This window comes from Vidua macroura, chromosome 3 (genome assembly GCF_024509145.1).
Source record: "Vidua macroura isolate BioBank_ID:100142 chromosome 3, ASM2450914v1, whole genome shotgun sequence".
Taxonomy (NCBI): domain Eukaryota; kingdom Metazoa; phylum Chordata; class Aves; order Passeriformes; family Viduidae; genus Vidua; species Vidua macroura.
The window spans coordinates 71138758-71151376 of NC_071573.1; the positions used below are offsets into that span (position 1 = coordinate 71138758).

The following is a 12619-nucleotide window of genomic DNA, read 5'->3' on the forward strand; positions in this document are numbered from 1 at the left end:
AAGAAGAAAATAACTACTCAAGTACTACTAGTACACATCTTTCCACAGAAGATATCTGGAATTCATCATTATATCATCAGATATAACCAGAGTAATATGCATGATTTGTAAACCCAGAGGTTAGCTTGACCTTCTGCACAAGTTAACTAGAAGTAGGGAACATCTTGGTTTTTAAAATGAACTAACATTTCCACATCTTGGATTTTGATAAAACAGGGATCTAAATGCAGGTGCGATTTAGCTTTCTCACAATGGCCTTAATAAGCATCACATAACAGACATGTAGCTATGGCATTAGGGATATGATTGAATGGTGAACCTTGTAGTGCTGGGTTGGACTTGATGAACTTAAAAGTCTTTTCTTATCTAAAGGATTCTATGGTTCTATGTTATTCCATTGTTTCCCTTCGTATTTAACTTTTGGTGAACAGATTCTTCATACCTTTGTTCCAACAGAGCTTATCTGGTTGTTGTCATTACAGAATTCTACACTCCAGAAGGAAACCAAGCCGTTTGGCAACCATGAAGTTTTCACACAACAGTTCAGGTTAGTTCTTTAATTGGTCAGATACCTTACACATCCTCTAGGGATTAAAAAATCAGCTTCGCAGGCATAACACACACAATTTCAACTTGGTGTTTTTAGTATCAGTAAGAAATGGCTTTTAATAACATGGTAATGTTTACTTAATGATTCACTTTGGCTTAATTACACTGTAACAAGCTGTCATGATTCCATCATGCATTACTGCGTAACGTCTTCTTAGAACAGATTATTACTTCTGCAAAAGACAATTAACTGCAGAAATTCATTTCTTGACCATCCCCACAGCTTTCTTGCTCTAGCTGACTAGCAAGTCCCAGGCTATGAAAAAGAAGCAGATTTCTGATGCTGAAAGACACCACTGTCATGCCTCTTTACTTCTTCTAGTTGAATCATTGGGAATTGTACTTGTTTTTCAAACCATTTGGCTACAGTGAGAAGCTGCTTCTCCTGGAATGAACGTCCAATGAACTGAAGCCCAACTGGCAAGCCTCTCTCTGAAAGAGCTGTAGGAACATTTATGGCTGGCAGTCCTGAAAAAAAAAATACACATGCAAAGATTTACTATTAAACCTTAGAGTAATTTTTGCATCAATTTCAAGAGAACCAGAAAAAAAATTATGTAGAGAAAAAAAACTAGCTAAAATAATTTGATTCAATGAAGTGAATGCTAGATGATCGTAAGAAATTAATTAGAGAGATTTAAGAGGTCAGCATCCTCTGAAAAAGATAATCAGCTCTCCTTAGAAAGAGATTTCTTTTTCTGGAACAGATTCATCTTACCTGCAGCCCACAATCAGCTCCAAGGTGCCTTACTCTAAAATCTAGTCTTACATTTTCAAGCATTTAATAAACTGCCCTTAGACTCAGTTACCACTCTAAGACTCATGACATGGGGGTGAAATACCTTGATTCTAAAGAGAAGGTTAGATACCTAAAGGAACTGGACATGTAAAATGACTAGGCAGGGGAAAACAGTTGAGCTCCTGTCCCTGCTCACCAGCCATGTTTGCAGCCTGTGTCAGGATGTCATCTTGAGTGCTGCGGGTCCTGTTGTCTTCTTGGATGAATTCTGTGTATGGTGCTGCATCACTCAGAGTGGTGGGAGTGAGTAAAATATCAACACCGCTCCTGAAAACCTTCACAAAGTCGTTGGCAATGAGACGTCTCACTTTCTGTGCCTTGACAAAGTACTTCTCATAGTTCCTAGAGAGGAATAGGGACATAAAGACCTGACTCTTCAATTCCCTAAATAAAGAACTTTATTTCTTCGTTACCGTGGAAAAGACAAGCCCAGTAATATTACTACTCAAACTGGAGCTGTCTGCAAGCTTGCTGAGGGAGGACTTGTTCTCCTTGTCCATGCTGTCTCTAAAGATGTTAAACAGAACTTCCTGAACAATCACCTAGTCATTTTAAAACTTTGAAAAGCAAGATAAAAATAAGCTGTAAAAGGCAACATTTGCAGGAGACACAGATGGGTTTTCTCTACTACTTATTCTAAGAATGCTTTCTGAATCCTGTACTCTGTTCTTCAAAAGTAATTTACTGTGGAACAGGAACACAGCTCTCCTGTTCCATCTTGGTGGAAGCTAATTGTGTATTCCTTCACCAAAGAGTTAACTACATGAATTTTAAAGCAGCCTTAGGAAAGCTGATCTGGACAGTTGTAAGCAGAGGGAGCACACTTGGCAGGAATATCGGCATTCCATAAAAGCTGGTTGTTACAGACTGACTGACAACATTCCTGTCTCTGAGAGCAATCAGAAGTCACATCTGATGAATACTCTTGCTGACAGAGCTCTTTCAAAGCAACAGCACTACAGAGACTGATTACATGTCTAATATGTTTGTTAGTATCTGAATAAATTCAGACAAAGAGAAACAGCACTTTTACTAACATAAATTAGGACTGCTGGATAAGGATTGAAAACTAAAAACATAAAATTAATCCATGCGCTAGCTTCTCTACGTGAGCTGAATAAAACCCTGACTTCTGTAAGGACTTCAGTTCAATACTTCTGCCAATGCTTCTCTTTCCCTGTACACTGAGACAGAGAGCTGCAGTTAATTTAATTGCTGTGTCTCTGGCTCTCTCTAGAAGACCTCACTACAATGTACCAGCAGTTTTTCTGTGCAGTTTTAATGAGATTAACAGCTACAGAACTTCTAACAATAAAGGACAGTAAAGACTTCAGTATGATTTCAATGTCATACCATAGGGTAGATTTCTGCCTAATTTAACTAATGGATGTCAATAACGCTCTGGTAGGGGGAAAAAAATATCACTAAATTATTCTACTTATTTAATTTAGGACGCTCACCAGTAAGACTCAGGGCAAACATTTTCGTTCATTATTAACAATCCATTGGGTATTATAGAGCTAAAGCAATAATAAAAATACAAACAGCTACTAGTGGAAGGGCAATTTCTTTTGCATGCCATGGTGAACAATTAATCACCATTTGCTCAATAATTCGTTAACCTAGAAAAGCTGAATTTCAAGAAGTTCTGCTTACTGTTTCAACAAGAAGTAGTTTCCTGATAGAATCCTTCCTCTTACGACATCATTGAAGCCTTCTCGCCGTGTTGCAGCATACATACTTTCAGTGGAATCCTTCATGTCAGAACGATGTCCTGAAAAGAAAAGGCATTTTGGGTATTAATACTTCTTGTAATCCTTAAGATTCAATAACATCATTGTAGTACAATGGGTCACTGTTTGCTGCAATCTGACATGCTGCTATTCTGGAAAAACAACAAAACAATTCCTGTTTTATTATGAAAATACTAAACTAGATTTTGAGCCCAGACACTGATATGCCTAGTAGTGAAATATATTATGTATTTATTTACACATCTTTATCTGCACAAGGTTTTTTACTATATTCCATCTTGGAGAAATAATATCAAGCATCCAACCATGAAAAGAAAATCTATGAAAACTAACATTTTTACATGGCATCCAGCAATGTTTCTACTGTCTGCGAAAAAAGCTTTTTCAAAGGCCTTACCATATTCCAATCCATCAAACCTGGCCATATTTGATGCCACTTCTGCTGTGCACAGCACATGATAGCAGACAATTGAGTAACGAGTGTGTGGTAGGCTCACTTCAACCACTTTAGCACCTGCATTCTTAAACAGGTCAGCAGCCTTTGACCAGAGAGCCAGAATTTCACTAGACAGCCCTGGTGCATGATATTCCTTAGAGGAAAAACAAGAAAAGTAGTTATTTTACACACTGGTTTACTTCTAACAGCAACCAAAACACAAATACTCCTTACTAAAAATACACTGAAACCATTATCTCACCACTATATGATTTAAAGTACTAATTAAAGCTTTTTGCATCTACTAAACCCTATACAATCAAGGAGTATTAAATTAACAGGATTCAGTCTTCTTAAGAGTATTGTCTTCATCTGAGTAGGATCAACATATGTATCACAGATCATGGAATTTCAGCAGTTTTTTCTGAAGGAGTAATTGCCCAATTATTCCCTTATTTATCCATCGAGACTACACTGTACTGCTCTGCAGTCATAGGTAGAAATTCTTCAGGTCTAAATCCTAAAACCAGGGCTGTTAGCCACTGCTGTTAATGCTAACAATGTTATCAGTGGCAATGGCACACAAATAAAACCACCCACCAAAGAAGAACTACAATCAAGGGGTTGGGAGAAGACTTAGATTAGCTACATTACTATTTCACAGACAAATTATAGATATTCTATTAAAATTCCCTATTTTTGAAGATACTTGCTTTAGTTGTAACCCTTAGTATCAGAGTCATAATACTGTCTGATTTCTGAGTAGCTATGACCCATGTTTAACATATGCATGTATCTGTTTAGAATAACCTGGAGCAGTAGAAAAAGCTGTCCAAAGAATAGGAAAAATTAACCAACATCACAATTTTAGATTTATCACGATTTAAACAGTATGCAGCTGATCAATTTTCTAGGCATGTAATTTTTTCATTTCACAGACTGTGAATAAATGGTCAGTGGACATCTCTGCTTACCAAATTAAAACTTTTGGTATGCCTGTTCTAGCTTAAGTTCCAATACTGAGAATCCAATTAATAAATGTTGCTCACATTGTCTCTTTGAAGGCAGAGCCTTTATTAAATTAAAAATAGGCTGAAGTCCCAAACTTTGTTCCTAAATTTCAAGTACTCTTATAGTTACAAACATGATTGAATTGCATACATCAGGTGCCAAATTACAGATGTCTTTCAGTTCTTATTAGGACTCTGCAAATCACAGCTCCTTGTGCCATTTAATTGCCTTTAAAATTCTGCTCTATATTAATACAATGGCATTTAGGCAAGGATCTCAAAGCTCCACACAAACCAGTACCAAGCTCCCTGTGTGGGAAGGCACCAAGAGCAACTTTTTGGAGGCTACAGAGTAGACTAAGGAAAGAGCAACAGAGAGAACCAAGTTCTGAAGTTCCCAAGAACTGAAGTTCCCCATTTCCCCTGAATCTCCTGACAGTGCTTCCCACCACAATGACAACATGTTTTAGATGCTTACTCCAAATTGCCTGGACAGGCAACAGAGCAAACACATACTGTTCTTTTCCATAAGCTGCTTTTACTGTCTTCACTGTTTCAAATCATGGGAGACTGAGAGGTGGTGGGCAAGACACAAGTATTTTTTCGTTATGTGTCTTTTATTTGTTCATAACTGTTAACAGGATTTAAACGTTACCTTTGGAATTCCAATTGAAAGCTTGCTGACATCAGTCAAATTAGGTAGTTCAAATGGCTCAAAGTCATCCTGAATTGTGGTGGAGTCCTTAGGATCATGTCCAGCAAGTGAACCTGAAATAAGGCACGACACGTGAAGACCAGGAAAACGTACGTTAGTTAGTCAGAATTCAGTTTGTTTTGAGGAAATGTTGTAAACAAAGATGTATGACATAGTAATACCTAACAAAACTGCTGCATCATCCACACATCTGGTAAGAATTCCTGGCACATCCATGGAGTTCACTAGAGGAATGAGACCATGGCGAGAGATCAGTCCATACGTTGGCTTTAAACCTACAACACCACAGTGAGCAGCAGGGTTTCGGGTAGATCCTCCTGTGTCTGACCCTAAGGCTCTATGGTTTCAAAAGGATCATCATTAGTAAGATAATTCAGAACATTTCCAAATCATAAGAATGTGTGGCTTTGAGATGCATCGATTTAAAACTCTGTGAATTCTTCCAGATCAGAAGTCATAATCACACAGCCTAAATTCCAGTCTGCTCTCTATGTCTATTTTTCATTTGTTCTTTGATTTTTCTTAGGGTCTCTGAATTTGCCATTAGGAGAGTCCAGTTCTCTTCACAAGGCAGAGGCAGATAGGCAGAATTCAAACCATCTGAAAATGGCCCCAAATATCTTCTTTTGCCTTCTCTGTTCCAATACTGATACACCTTATGTGATTTAGGGAACAACTTTCAACACTGATATCTTATTTATTGTGTAGCCAATGCACCATGAGTCAGCATTTTCCAGGATAAAAATGAAGAGTGACACTTCTTGCCCCTAACAAGAGGGCATACTTTGGAAAGATGTTTTTCCTGTTTCCCAATCTAAAAAAAATTGATCAAAACTCCCAGTTTACAGTAGCTTAGGTACAATTAAAACACAATATATTATTATTATTATTATTATTATTATTATTATTATTATTATTATTATTATGTTGAATTCCTCTTTTTATATCCACAATGAAACCTTGCTCTTTCTAAATTGAGATTTTTAGTTAGGAAATTGTATTGAAATGAAACATGCTGTTCTCTTGTTTTTAATAAATTTAACTCAAGCATCATTAAAAAGGTAAAGGAGTTTTCATTCAATGAAACCAATTTAAACTCCAGAAACAGGTATAATTTTTATTGAAGTGAGTATATGACTTTTCCCATAGCCATTTGTTTTTGAGATAACTGAACCAATTCAACTGACTTTCCTGAAGTAGAATTTTTTTCCAGAGCCTTTGTGTTGATGTAAAACATCCTCAATTTTATAGCAGTTTTGGACATCCAAATCTCAAACTGAAAATGTATAGACTGGCAGCATTCCTGGTGCTTGAAAGACACTAATAGGATGGATATACAATAGGTTATATACAATAAAATAGCTGGACAAAAAATCTCCCTCATCTGACAATATGCTGAGCAGTGCAAAATGGGAGCCCAGCAAAATAAGAAAAGGTGCCAGACCCTCTCAGGCTCAGCCCATTTTGGCTCAGGATGAGGACCAGCAGTCATTGGGATTGGCTGCAATGAGTTCAATTTCAACAGTATTAAATGTTGAGTAGGTTACATCCCAGTAAAGGGCAAGAAGATTAAGATATATATATAATTTTAAAAAAAGTAATTTAAGAAGTTGCAATCAACATTTGCAAGAATATTTTAACAACAAAATAGATGCTTGTAATGTAGTCTATGGGCAAACAAGGATAAAGTAACTAAAGAGCGCAATTGAAATAATCTTCTATAAAACATGCTCCAACATGCAGCTCTAAAAATTGCATAAAATGCAAGGTGTAAAGGTTTGTGATCAGTTTTAACAGTCAGATGGGGAAGACAGTATAGACAACTGACTTGCTAAACAGTGTGTTGATACACCATGCAGTTAGTAATTAGTATTTAAAAAAAAGTCCAGCTTGTTTAAATTTCTTTAGGAAAAAAATTCAAAACAACCATAAACACACACTTGCCTAAAAAACACCCCAACCCTAAAACTATCTTCTAACTTAAAAACAGGGATGTCTGTAAGTACCTATGTAGTAAGTACTCTGTACTCTTTTGTTAAATTAGAGATTTGAAACCTTTTAGGTCCCAAATCTCACGTACTATTACATAACTATGCTACAAAGGAGCAGAGGGAAGATTACTATACTGTTAGAAATGAAGGGATCTCTTAATTTCCTGAATTACATTTTCAGTGTGTATTTGTGTAACGCAATTAATGAGGAAGAGGATGCGTCACAAACCCCGTAAGACTGTTTAAGAGATTATGTGGGAATAAGAATAAAACTGTCACTCCCTTACTGCCATCATAATTTGATTTCACGCAGTGCAAAATGGTCATACCACTGAATAATGCCTGAAATAAGTAAATCTAAATTTGCCTGCATGGATTAATTCTGGCTTCATGATACGCCATGAGTAACCTGGGGATGCTGAAATAAATTTTTGAATGCAAGTGTCAATAAGCCTCCTATTTCATACTAGCTTATGAGAAAATGATAAAATTAAAACATTCCAACATATTTTTAGACATTTAGGGAAAGACAATTTTAAAAGCCTCTTACGCAAAACAAGTGAAAGACGACACAGCAGCCGCGCTGCCTCCTGAGCTCCCTCCTGTTATTACCCAGTCAGACTCTTCAGAATGGGATTTTGGGACAGACTTTTCCTTGTACTGTTTTGAATAACTCCAGGGATTTCTGACTGGTCCAAATACTCCATCCGTACTCCCAGAACTAAGATAGTCAGACAGGACAAATACAGACAGAAGTGACAAAAGACACACAATTTTATTTTTTTAATCCAATTCCTCATCATCCTTGCAAATTCAATTTCAACACAAGAAGATTGGTGTATGTAAATCCTTAAGCAGTCAACTTCTATAACATTACATACAATTGTGAAATTCACAGTGTTCATCAGTTTCTGACACAGAACCTGAACTCGTACCCCTCTCTAACTTCTGCTTATGTCACTGAAACAAACAGAGTCACAAAGACATAAAACTGATTTAAGCTTTGTAAAAGTACAGGAGCACATCTCTTTCAAAACCAAGGTATTCTGTTTTTCCAGCCCTGCATTTGATGTAAGATCACTGTTGTGAGGAAAAACAGGCTGCTAGAGGTGGAGAAAGAGCTCCACAATACCAGGAACACGCATTTCTCTGAAATGCCACACTATTTTTCACCCTGTAGCCCTCTGCAGAGGGCACAGTTCACTGGTTCAGAATGCCAGACTGGCTTTTCAGAAACTGGTTTCAGTCAGCTTGTGTTGCCAAGTGTGAGCTGACACCAGAAGCACGGGCAGGGCATACTTTCCTCCTTCCTCAGGCCCTTTACCCCATGCCCCCCTGACTGCAAGGCGCCAGTGTTACCAGCTAAATCATCAGACAGAACAGACAGCTGACAGTAGTTGAAAACCAACCTTATTGAGACATGATTACTTTAGAGCTGGATCCACTCCCTGATCAAGAGATCATGCAAACACATAGACCATAATGAGAAACTAGTATTGGGATAAGCTCTTTAGAAGAATCCTGTGCTTTATTGAACTTAGACCAGTTGTAATACTGCGTTATCAGGTTTCTCCCAAGCTTTTTGCCTGCTCTTCCTGTGAGGAATAGCTTTTTTCACAAAAATTACTTCGTTCAAAACAATATTGTCTAAGTATTTCCACCCCATCCATGTGAATTTCCAATCAAACCTTGGACTTTGGTTTAAGTATAATAAAACCAAAATACTGCATTTACTGCTTTTCACGGGTAACTAAAGATTCCTTTCCAAACCTAGCAGTAATTCCCATCCCTAACAGCCTGATGCCATTCTCTGCTACAGCTTGGCTGCCTTCACTGATTTGCAGAAGAATCAATTTGTAGGGGCATTTTTCAATGTGCTCCTGACAAAAAGTCACCAACATTAGCTTAGGCAACTTAAAAGCCTTGCTCTTGATTAGCCTGTGTACAGCAAGTCAAGGAGTAACCATATAAATTAGCCCAGTGGCTGACTGGCAGAGGCAGTGGCTGCCACTGAGGGCACGACAACAATTACCTAAGGGCAAAAAGCCATCAGTAAGGAGAGAGGAAAAGGCAGCAATTAACTGTGTTGTAACCAATTCTATTAACACACTACTGAATCTACAAGAAGGCCACTTGTCCTCAGTCTTCTGCAAAAGCTGGACCGCTTCCTGCCTCTCAAGCACATTTGAACACTATGTTCACAAAACACAGTGTCTGTATCATTTACAGAACACCATAAACGCTCAGGGAGAAGTTCATGCAGCTCTGTGTACCCTTCCAGTAAGTATTCATTATTGTCTTGCCTCACAGAAACAGGAGTTAAGGATTACAGGGAGATTGGAACAGATGGTATGTATGCTATTTTTTGTAAAATCAGCACATTAAAAATAATAAACATCACTCACCCCATTGCAAATTCATCTAGGTTTGTTTTACCTAAAAGCACAGCTCCCTGATCCAGTAACTTCTGAACTACTGTAGCATTGTAAGGAGAAATATAACCTGAAAACAATCAGAACAATTAAGAGCAACTGGTGAGATGCAAATTGTTTTTACAAGTAGCTTCTCTGAACATTTTGATGCTGTCATTACCACTCAGACCTTACATAACCTAGGATGAGAACTACGACAGTGACACGAGATCTCAAGTCGTAACCAATTCACTTTGTGAATGTTGACAAGGGCTTCTTCAATCCCACTTTCATCAGGAACAAGGACATCACTCCTAATATGCATTCCAATCAATCACAACAGGTCTGAGGAATGTGCTTTAAGGAAAGGCATCTCAGAAAATATAACAACTTTTACAACAGTGAAGTCATATTTTGTTTCCTCTGCTATTAAAAAAAACCAAAATCAAATTAGAGGTCTGCTAATTTACTTCTGCTATCTTCCACAAGGATTAATATAAAGTTTTACTTTGTGCAGAATAAAACAGATATAAGAAATGTTTCCTACTTTTGTTTTTACTATAAAAAATTTGTAATGCCTTGAAAACATTCATGAACTGTTAATAAAAACAATGAGTTTAGGAAATTAAAAAAAAAATCCTTAAAAGCATTATAGAACGTGCTTGTACATTGGGATTGTTAATGTCTACTTTTCCTACAGCCATACCAAAAAATTATTTAAGTCATCAATTATAAACAGAACAACAACAACAAAATGGGACTGTCTCTGGATTTCACTAGGCAGAACAGAACTGACTGGTCTCCTCTAGACCTAAAAGCAATGTGAAGGAAAATGTGAGTTTTGGAACCATTTTATTGTAGTATACATGTTTTTATTTTAAATGTTGTTAAATGCATAAAAGTATAAAGAGATAATGTGCTTAGAAGAAGAAGAAGATCCATCTGTAATACCAGATGAACTTGGCTAGAGAAATTGGATAAATGCATTTCCTCAAATGACACCAGCTCATTTTTTGAAAATACTTGGATTTCTGCAAGACTCCAGTCCATAAACCCTCTGAAGAGCAAAAGATCTGATTTTACTTTAAAAGCTTTACTGTACCTTTTAGCATATTTGATGCACATGTTGTCTCAATGCCAGCTGTATTAAAGTTGTCTTTTACAGCAACAGGAATTCCATCTAGAATGCCCAGTGGCTGACCTGCATTAGAAATGATTGTAAAACAACAGAGATTAAAGCAAAATGTCCTCTATATATATATAATGTTCTCATCAATTGCTGTTTATTTTACATGTCACTTTGGGTGGTTTTTGGAAGCAAGATTGCTTTCCACTTGGCATTTGATGGTTGTCTGTTCCATTTTCAAGAACCATCTTCCATTCCAACTCAAGCATGGAGCACTGTGCCCAAACCAGACCTCATGTCTAAGCCCTCCAGCTGCTTTCATCCAGGCTGGCTATCCCAAAGGAGTGCATTCCAATGGGACCACACAGTCCTTATTTCAGCCATAGGTGCTACTAAATCCACTCCATCACTAAGCTGGGAGCTATAAAAGCTGCCTACCTGACATACACAGTGGATTAATTACTGAAGCAGACAAAATCCTTCCCAAGTAATTGATTATCCACCATCAAAAAAAAACCCCAACCCGAAAATGAAACAGCCTACATCAGGAAGCAAAACAACCTGGCTGACAATTTTATTGAGCTGCCAGAGGACAGCAAGTGTCACCCAGGAAGGAAAACGTGTACTCTATTGGGTGAAAATTTACCTTTCCTGCCTTTCTTGAAACACAAAGGAAAATGAGGATGGCATCTTCTAAATGCTGCAGATAATAGTACTGAAAGCTGTTCTGTTCTCCAATTACTAACTACAATTAATAAAGCTGCTTTAATTTAATTTGCTTTCTTAATTAAAAACTCGATAGGTTGCACCAGCTGTTTGCCTATCCCAGTCTGGAGGCCTGTGAATGACCCCTGCATTTGCCTATTCATGGCACCTGTTGGCTACATCTTCTAAATGAACTGCTGAGGGAAAGAAGCAGCAGACACAAGTAGCAGTTCTGTCCAAGAGGCACAGAGCCTACTTAACCTGCAGTGCCTTGTTTGATCCAGGTTTTCCAACTGTTTTTTGGCCTAAATACTCTCCTGAGTACCAAGTGTACATCCAGGAGCACCCACGGAAACCTCAAGCGTGAGCCTCATCCCCCAGCAGTCAAACAAGCCAAGACACCCCCTTTAAAAAGCAAAGGCACTTTGTCTAACACAGACAGCTCCTCCACAGCAGCTTTTTAAGGACTGACATTACTTACAAACCAACATACCTCTTTTATATCTTTCGTCTGATTCTTCAGCCTGCTTCATAGCGGTCTCTTCCGCTACGGTAATGTATGCATTCAGAAACTTGGTGCTTTTGATGAGGGCCAGGCATCGCTGGCAGAGCTCCGTGGGAGCGACTCGTCCTTCCTTCAGCGCCGCCGACACCTGAGAGCGCAGCCCGTCGTTCAGAGCAGCCGGGTGACAGAGGCCGCACCGGGGCCGAACGGGAAGAAAGCGCCATCCCCGCTGAGGGAAGGAGTCCACGGGAAGCGCTCTCCCGGGCCGCCCCCGGGAAGGGGGACGCGAGGGGACCCAGGTCACCTTGCGAACCCGCCCCCCTCCTCGGCAGCCCTACCCCGCTCTTTGGCATTCTCAGCAGATGAACGAACCCCACTCACCTGTCGCAGAGAGGCGCGCAGCATGGCTCTCCCTGCCCGTCGCCGCCTCCTCACGCCCGCCGAGCGACCCTTACCTTTCCGCCGGCGCGGCAGCCGCGCGCCGCCATCTTGCCGCAACACCCCGCGGCACCATTGGCAGGGCGGCCAAGAAGGCGGCCGCCCATTGGCTGCGGGGCC

General features: G+C 39.0%; 1 protein-coding gene across 2 annotated transcripts; it reads right to left on the reverse strand.

Annotated features, from left to right (window-relative positions):
- Positions 1-542: 542 nt before the first annotated feature.
- On the reverse strand, positions 543-12547 carry QRSL1 (glutaminyl-tRNA amidotransferase subunit QRSL1). 2 transcript variants are annotated; one of them, XM_053972686.1, is made up of 11 exons: positions 12443-12547; positions 12050-12209; positions 10828-10926; positions 9720-9816; positions 7865-8035; positions 5485-5660; positions 5264-5376; positions 3560-3752; positions 3065-3182; positions 1545-1750; positions 543-1077 (listed from the first exon to the last, which is right to left on the reverse strand). In XM_053972686.1, exons 1-11 carry the CDS (start codon positions 12464-12466, stop codon positions 866-868), a joined length of 1569 nt encoding a protein of 522 aa, XP_053828661.1. In that variant the 5' UTR covers positions 12467-12547; the 3' UTR covers positions 543-865. The 2 variants fall into 2 exon arrangements, with proteins under 2 accessions (XP_053828661.1, XP_053828660.1); XM_053972685.1 differs by having other exon boundaries at positions 1479-1750.
- Positions 12548-12619: the final 72 nt, after the last annotated feature.